The sequence below is a fragment of the Myotis davidii genome, unplaced genomic scaffold (assembly GCF_000327345.1).
Source record: "Myotis davidii unplaced genomic scaffold, ASM32734v1 scaffold268, whole genome shotgun sequence".
In the NCBI taxonomy this organism is placed as follows: domain Eukaryota; kingdom Metazoa; phylum Chordata; class Mammalia; order Chiroptera; family Vespertilionidae; genus Myotis; species Myotis davidii.
The window spans coordinates 550298-559707 of record NW_006383015.1 but is presented as its reverse complement, the minus strand read 5'-3'; the positions used below and the strand labels follow the sequence as shown (position 1 = coordinate 559707).

At 39.5% G+C, this 9410-nt stretch overlaps 1 protein-coding gene across 1 annotated transcript in view; it reads right to left on the bottom strand.

Annotated features, from left to right (window-relative positions):
• Positions 1–9410, bottom strand: part of SCEL (sciellin) — a 50307-nt gene that overhangs the window by 34787 nt on the left and 6110 nt on the right. Inside the window, exons 4-5 of the mRNA XM_015558123.1 lie at positions 8451–8531; positions 4983–5048 (exon numbers count right to left, since the gene is read on the bottom strand). Of these exons, the coding sequence (XP_015413609.1) occupies positions 4983–5048; positions 8451–8531 (147 nt within the window). The remainder of the gene's footprint in view (positions 1–4982; positions 5049–8450; positions 8532–9410) is intronic.

The window sequence follows — 9410 nt, the reverse complement described above, 5'->3', positions numbered from 1 at the left end:
GAAAGAGGTATATAGATTCAAGAGGCACTCAGAAGCCAAACGACAGGACTTGCTGGTGGATTGAACATTGGGGTTAAGAACGGAAGGGTGTAAAAAATAACTTCAAATTTTCAGTGGCATTGCCTGGCTGACACAGAGAACCGGGTTGGTGTGGAGAATTGTCAATTTCATTCTGAACATGTTGAGTGTGCAGTGCTTTTCAGATATTGAAATGAAGGTGTCAAGTAGGCCGTTGGTCACCCAAGGTAACTCAGATAGGTGTGAAATGGATATAAATGATGGAGTTGAGAGCAAACAAATGGCCATTACAGCCCTGGGCATGGAAGATGCTATAGAAGGGCGGGGCACAGACTCAGAAGAGAAGAACAACTTTGAGCCTTTAGGAACATCAACATGTCATGCTTGGCAGAGGATGATGAGGTAGTAAAGGAGCCTGAGAAAGAATGGCTAGAGAAATAAAACCCAAGAGTGTGTGGAGATATTTCTAAAAACAAAAAACAAACAAACAAAAAAAAAAAAAACAAGGAGAAAGACTTCAGGAATGGCCAGTGGTGCCTTTTGAAAGGTCAAGGAGTCATAGGGACTGAGAGGTCAAAAAGAATTTATCAGCAAGATCACTAATGAACTGGGAGAGAGATTTCCATGAACTAATCGTGGTAGGAATCAGAAAATGGAGATGGAAAGTATCATTAACAATTCTGAGAACTTTGTGGGTTTTTAACTTTTTTTTATTCAATTTTAGGAAACACTATTTTAAGATGAAAGGGATTTGAACGTGGAAAAGGGAGAAAAACTGTGAAGCAGGGGTTTGATCAGAGAGATAGGAAGAGAGACGGATGAATGTAATGAAGAACAGCTAACATCTTGTTTCAGTCTTCATTAAAATGAAAAAAAATATTACAGGTTCTGATGGCCTTGGGTAGAAGATTTCAGGGAAAACAATAGTGTTGACATAGGTTGGTCATTCGAAACACTATGCTGATTGTTTCCCTTCTCAGCAAGAGAAGGAAGAGGAGGTCAGAGAACACTTATCTCCTGATGACCAAGGAGCTACCCTAGAAATCAGCTAAAAGAGGTTTCATTTAAGTTCCAAACTTTACATGCTATGTCTCACCGACATGAATTACAACTTATCTCTTTAATCTTGTTTTATCAAGAAGGGGGCAAGAAGCTTTCAAAGATATTTAATTCTTATCTCCAGAATTTTATTTGATCACACAGCTCTTAACCCTTGCATTGGAAAACTAATGTATATCATACATAAAGTGATACTTATTTTAGGAAATTGCTTTTTTCTTTGGCTATGATTTATGGCTATTTTAGAAGATTAAATTTTATCATTTAAGCTCTAGTTGACTTCACCAGCCTTATATTAATTGAATATATAGAATTACATGTAGATATAGTTATAGTTGTAGATGTAAAAATAAATCAGACATAAATACATACTTATATAGTCATAGGTATAGGTAAACATATAAATATAACTTATATTTTCTTCTGTTGATAAAAAAAAGAGGCTTGAGACCTTTTAGACACAGTTTACATCATGCCTGTGATAGATTTGAATCCAAACACAATGCCAACAGAAGTTTTTAATCTAAAAACAACTAAATTTGATGGTTCCACACTATATTAGTCAAGAAAGGAACAAAGGAGGGATGGAGTGGACCATGGTTTCAAAGGCCACAGAAAGGTCAAGGGTTGAAAAGTTCAGTGCCTTGGCCAGTTGCTCAGTGGTTAGATCATTGGCCTGCGCACAGAAGGCTTCAAGGTTCCATCCCTGGTCAAGGGCCCATACTTGGGTTGGAGGCTCCATCCCCTACTATGGTGAGCATGTACAGGAGGCAACCAACCCATGTGTCTCTCTCACTTTGATGTTTCTCTCTCTCTCTCTCTCCCCTTGCTCTCACATCCACACTCTCTAAGAATCAATGAAAAAAAATATCATCGGTTGAGGATACACAACAACAACAAAAAGTTCGGTACAAATACTCATTCCTATAATGATTGCAGAGTATGATGGTCTTTTTTCAAATGTGCTTGTGGGAGAAATGAAATCTCTGATAAAGATCATGTGATGGAAAAAAATGAAAGTTCACAAAATGAAGACCAGAAAAGACAGTGAGAGTGTCAGTATTAAGGTAAAATTCCTTTGCAGAAGATGGGAGGGGAGAGAAAAGGAAGGAAACCAGTATATAAGTGAAGGATGAAAGAAAATAAGGTTAACATTGAACTATTAGCTACTATTAAAAATCATATTTTTGCTCCGGTCAGGTGGCGCAGTTGGTTGGAGCATCCCATACACCAAAAGGTTTCAGGTTCGAATCCCAGTCAAGGCACATACCTAGGTTGTGGGTTTGATCCTCAGTCATGGCATGTATGGGAGGCAACCAAGCAATGTCTCTCTTCTCTCCCTCTCTTTCTCTCTCTCTCCCTCCCTCCCTTTCTTTCACTCTCTCTTTAAAATCAGCTTTAAAAAAACACTTATCCTTGGGAGAGAATTTAGAAAAAACACATTTTAAATCTGTGTTTGACCTATTTTCATTTTCTTTGGGCTTTTCTGAGAACAAAGGTCTCTTTTTGAAGCTTCTGCTTTCTTTCATCATTTAATAATTGCTTCTATTTTTCAGCTTTCACTAAAAAGGCTATTCTCAGGCCTGGCACTAAAGGTGAGAAACAGAAGCTTTACTTTGAGCTCTCCCAAAGAAAAGCACTTTAGAAATAAAAGGCATCGCTATGCCGCTATTACTCTCTTCTTCCCCCGAAAGCTTGGCGTGGCATTAGCTCTGATCCTCACAGAGAAGTCTTTCAGTTTAGCCATTATATTAATAATCTGTGCTCGATAAAAGGAATGAATATCTAAACTGATCAACCTAGTCCAATAATCTTCTCTTTTCCTTAGTTCTGGTGCTGTGGATCTGAGCCAGGAATCAGAAATAGGAGCACTTTATCTCCCATGTAGATCACATTCAGCAATGCATTCACTGTAAGGGCACGTAGCCAAGATCTGTCAGTTCTGTGCATAGATCCACAGCTCAATGGGCACTGAGAACATGAGATGTTAACTCATGAATAATCCTTCCACATTTCTACATAGTTATATAACCAGTTGCTTATTATTATTATAATGTACATTAATATTGGAATACTAAATAGAAGATAAATGTACTAAGTTATTTTGGAAATAAGTAATATATATTTCTAAGTGCCAGTTATTCTCTATCAAGACAAAACTAGATGGATTTTATAATACTCAGGCAGTAATAGCAGCTACTAAAACTCCTGGTTAAAAATGTTCCCACTTAGGTAGCCAAGTATCACTCATAGAGAAATATCTAAACACAGCTGGAGGGGAAAGAAGGTTTTAAACTAGAAATAGAATCCATACTTGACAGTTCATATAATTGGAAGTCACCTACAAATGAGTAGGTTTCAAAAAACACGCCATTTTAACAGAAGGTGGCTATAATTCCAAGTTGTGATTATTCAGCATGTTCGCTAATGTTATATATAAATATAACAGATATAAATAAATAACGGAATACACACACACATATGTACATATAGAGAGAGATGCAACAACAGGTGTGAGAAAAGCACCTTGAGCTCTTTGTGTCTATTCATGGACTAATGCTTATGTCCATATAGATGTAACCTGAATTACAACAAAGGACACTTCTTTTCAAATATTTCTATTATTTGGAAATAAAAGAGAGATTAAAAGCCTGCACAGCAGATGAAAATTTTAAGAAATAAAACAATCCAATATTAAACAAGCCCATCATTTAATAACTCTCTTTCCTAATTGTTGAATGGGGGAAATAAGTCCCACTGAAACACGGAAATACTTGGTAAAGATATTCCAGGGGTTGAAGACATGAAAACATTTTTGGACACCCTAAAGCAAAACCAAATAGGAGACCTGTTTTTCTTCACATGTTAGTGATGGCACAGGTTATAGGAGTGATCCACACTTGTGCCTGCTTCTCTGAAGGCCAGAGTGTAGACTCCATGTTTTGTTTGCTGATACACCCCAAGATCCTAGAACCATATCTGTGCACAGTAATCACTTACTCAATACTTATTAATTTAAATTGTTGCTGGCGTTCCTGTTTGGAAATGGTAGAACAAGGTGTCCCCAACATGGTCTATAATTTAGTTTAATTATTGCTCTCAACAAACAAAAAATAAAAATAGAAAACACCCATCTATTACTTAGAGTTTGCAGAGAAGTTGCCACATATACCCCCATGCAGTTGACTGGGCTCACCACAGACTAGAAGCTGCCGTGCACCAGGAGCCCATATGGGAGCCCTGCCTGGTGCTGGACTCTGTTCTCTCCTCTGCCACTCTTACCGGTTAAATCGGTATGTCGAAGCCCTAACGCACAGTGGCTGAGAAAGTGCCCTTATTGGGAAACAGGCTCATGGTAGATGTAATTAGCTAAGTTAGGATTAGGTCATCCTGGAGCAGAATGGGCCCCATATCTGATATGACTGGTGTCCTTATAAGGAAGGGAAATTTGGACACGAACAGGCACACAGGGCGGACACCATGTGAAAATGAAGCAGAGATCAGGATGATGGTTATACAAATTAGGGAATGGCAAAGGCTGTCAGGAAACCACCAGAAGCTAGGGAAGGGCATGGAACAGATCCTCTCTCATGGCCCTTAGAAGGAACCAACCCTGCTGGCACTTTGACCTCGGACTTCTAGCCTCCAGAACTATGAAACAATACATTTTTGTTAAGCCACCCCATTTGTAGTACATTGTTATGGCAGCCCTTAGCAAACAAATACAGCTACTTACTACTCCTAACAGTTTGTCAGATTTCCTACCAGGGGTGCACTCCCCTAGGCACTGTCTTGTTCAGCACTCAGAGTTCACAAAATCGCCACATTCACAATTATACATTGTCAATATCTAACACTTTTCCCATCAAGTTACACAGAAACTACATTTGGCACCTCTCCCTTACCTTCTGCTTGCTCCTGTGCTTGGAGAGGCATTATATCCTGGAGGGGGCGGTGGAAACCAGGACTGTCTGTTAAGAAATGACATTGGTTATCAACACTGTGCTTGAAAGGCCTGATTCCCCTCCCCACACCACACACACACATCTCTACAGGAAAAGCTGAAAATAATTAGATTAAACAAAGGCAACAAGATGACTTCTACAAGGCCCCAGAAATAAAATAACGGCTATTTCGTAAATGCAGTAGAAAGTAACTGTCCTAGATCTCAGTGAGGAGGAGGGAAGGGGAACGAGGGTGAGGGTGGGAGAGAGATTAACCAAGGAGCATATATACACATATGCACAGCTCATGGCACAGACACTAGCGCAGTGGAGGCCTGGGATGGGGCAGGGGTTCAGTGAAGGGGGGCAAGACAGGGGGGAGGGGGAAATGGGGGACATCTCTAATACTGTCAACAATTTAAAAAAATAAAACAACAAAGAAACCAACCATCCTCCACACAAGGCTATCTGCTTCCCTATGTAAATTCCTTCCCCGTGTCTTTTAACACTAACAATGTGGAAATTTTTTTAAAAAGAGAGCTGAAGGAAATCTGAAAAATAATAACATTTTAAAAATCTAAATAGTTGGCCCATAAAAATACCTCATTTTCTATTTTCTGCATTTCATAATAAAAATAATAGCAATGTTGTGCTCTATTCAAAACATGGCTTTAAAAAACTGTGATAGAAAATTCTGACAAGTAAGAAAGTTGAAAACATAAATGAACACCACAACAATGCTAACTTCAATTATATATATATATATATATATTATCCCCCCAAAAAATGTATACATTCAATGTCTGTAAATTCTATTACATTTTGAAAATGAAATGTATTTTAATAAATACTGCCTTTATAATTATTCAAAATGTGTATACATTTTGGGGATGCCCTGTATATGCTTATATACAAATACATGTGTACCCAATTAGAAAGAGTTTTCCCATTACTAGGGCATAATTTTAGTTGGTAGAGATAACTAAGGGCTCTGTCAAGTAGACTAAGATAAGATATAAACCAAAGATGAAGATGTTCAGAGAAGAGTGACAGAAACTAAGGCAGAGAGGGCTTGGGTACGAGGACAGCGAGTTGGCTTTAAATTCCTGAAGCACGAGGCAGAGTCAGGGTGGCAGAATGGGTAAACTCTGATTTCGCCTCCTCCCACAAACACATCAAAATTACAACTAAATTATAGAACAACCTTCACTGAGAACCACCTGAAGATTACCTAACAGAATCCTATAACGAAGGATATAAAGAAGAAGCTACATCAAGACAGGTAAGAGGGGAAGAAACAAGGTCCCGGCAGGTCCCACACCCACAGTTAATAAACCAGAGGGATATCTCGGCTTTGAAGGAGCAATGAGTCTGACCCCCACACCGGGATTTTCAGCTGGGAGCACCTGTGCTGGGAAACGAAGTCCCCATACCATCTGGCAAGAACTATACCTGAGAGAGGAAAAGGTCTGTGGGAGACTGAGATACTGGCCTTAAAGGGTACGCACACAAACTCACTAGCTCCAAGCTCTAGCACAGAGGCAGCAATTCCAAAATTGCCTGGGTCATGCAGGGGAAGAATTAAATTGAATACCTTTAGGGCAAGGGCAAGGATTGTTGTCAACTCTCTCAAGGGACAGAAGGGTTGGCAGGTTCCATTGTTTCTTTGCCGAGCTCTCCTCCTACCTAGCTGTCCCTGCACAGGTGGGTGTAAAATCTGCACTCTCCAGTAACCTGGATAACACTATTTTCCCAATTCTAATAATTCCCTGGGATCTGGCCCTGTCCAGACAGAACCTCTTCCTGAGGCTTCAGACCCTCTACACAAGCAGCAGCCAGCCTCTGCTCACCCCGCAGTTTCTTCCAAACACCCTCAAGCTCCACACAAGTGACAGCTGTCCTCAGCTTGCACTAAAGCTCCTACCAAGCAGCCCCCAAACCCACACAAATGGTGGCTGGCCTCTGCCTGCACCAGGGCCCTTCCCAAGATGCTCCCTTGTGCACCGTTGGTGGACGTGTAAAACGGTATAGCCACCATTGAAAACAATATGGAGATCCCTCAAAATATTAAAAATATTACTATCATATGACCCACCAAACCCACCTCTGAGTACTTATAGGAAGAAGTTGGAAACACTAGTTCAAAAATATATATGCACCCCTATATTCATTGCACCATTATTTGCAATAGCCAACATATGGAAGCAAGCTAGCTGTCCATTGTAGATGAATGGGTAAAGATGTACATATGTATAATGGAATATTACTCAGCCATAAAAAGAATGAAATTTTTCCATTTGCAACAACATGGGTAGACCCAGAGGGTATTGTGCTAAGTGAGATAAGTCAGGCAGAGAAAGACAAGTACCATATGATTTCACTTATGTGTGGAATCTTTTAAAAAGCAAAATAAACGATCAAACAAAACAACACAAAAACAAACACATAGATACAGAGTGCAAAGTGATGGTTGTCAGGTGGGAAGGGGGTGGGGAGTATGAGTGAAAGGTGAAGGAGATTCAGAAGTTCAAGCTGCCAGTTGTAAAATTAATCACATGGTTGTAAAGTATAGCACACAGAGTATAGTCAACAATATTGTAATAACTATGTAGGTGCCAGGTGGGTACTAGACTTATTGTGGTGATCACTTTGTAAGGTATATAAATATCAAAACACTATACTGTATACTCAAAATTAATATAATATTGGATGTCAACTATAATAAATAAATAAATTCTGCTGCAAAAACAAGTTGAAGGTTTAAAAAAAATCACAGGGGAGGCTCCAGTACCACACATGGACATTGAAGGTTTTCAGTACAGGGTCACTGAAGGGTCGGCAAGAAACAACCAATCAGGTGTCAGTTTTTCCTCTCAATGCCCTGTATGTTTCCTTCACCGCCCTCTCCAAAACACCCTTAAGTAGACATCTATGTCATGAGGTCAAAATTAAAACAAAATAAAGCAAAACAAAAACCAAAAGAGAGAAAAGAAAGTAAAAGAAAGACTTTTACAGAGGAGGCACCGCCAAGCAAGCTGGTCTCAGTAACATGGCCACCTATGGCCACACTGGTCATTATTTCAGGGTAAGACATTCACTGTATAGGATTTTATTAAACTGTGTTACCTGAATATCTAGGCTCTATTGTCAAAAACAACACCTAGATATTCAAGGCCCTAAGGGAACTGGAGAAAAGATCACAGGTTTGAAAAGGAGATTGGGGGAGGGGGGGGCGGCGTGGACTGAAGTCTGAGGACAACAGAATTCACCAAGCATGGGATCCCTGGGAAGGGGACGGGGTGAGGAGGAAGGGCAGAGCAACTTCTGAATGCTGCCTGGGGCCTTGGTAGGTGATTCGGTTCAGTAATTATTAAAGAAGAATCCTTGAGGGAATATTGGCAAGAGGCTGACACAAGGAGCTCACCGTACCTCTTTTTCTTTACAGGGGTTGTAGCAGGGGTGGAAGGGAGGGTGCTGGTGGTGTGCAGACTGACAAAACCTCCAGGTCGCCTGTTGAATCACAAGAACAAATATTCACGTTCCTGAAACTTTTTCGTTCTATCCCACCGTTAAAGGTCTTATAACCTACTCATACTCCCACCCATTCTTCATCCACCACAAAATGTTTAACTTGAAGACAAAGAAACAAAAATAAAAAGTTCTTCTTCAGTTTATCTATTTTATAAATTGACAGGTTCTCATCTTAGTAACTAAAACCGAAGGAACTGAATGAGGAAATCATTCATTACATGACATTAATTGTGTGTCTGAAATCCAGGTCAATCAATTTGGGTGTGCTATGGATATACTAGAATATATGTGTGTGTGTGTATATATATATATGTTTTGCATTAATTTTATTTTCATTTTTAATCTCTATTTAGTATTTATTAATATTCACAGACCCTCAAAACAATGGAAGTGACCCTGGCTTATTTCAACTAAAAGGTTCAGTCCAATGTGAAAATTACTTTACATGTAAATACAAATTTTAAAACTAATCAAGTTTTCAAAAATCTATCTAGTTTGGCCTTGGTCAGGTGGCTCAGCTGGTTGGAGCATCATGTTGTACACCAAAAGGTTGTGGCATATACCTGGGTTGCAGGTTCAATACCCAAGGGAGGCAACTGACTGATGTTTCTCTCTCACATTAATGTTTCTCTCTCTCTCTCTCTCTCTCTCTCTCTCTCTCTCTCTCTCTCTCTCTCTCGTCCTTCCTCTTTCTAAAATCCATGAATATATCCTCAAGTGAGGATTAAAGAAAAGATTTTTAAATCTACCCAGTTTGGGTAATTTACAACTGCCAATAGTACATTCGGGGAAAATATATTTCATCTGAATAGATTGTTAACAAACCCATGATCGCATGACTCAGTTGAGTTGTAGATA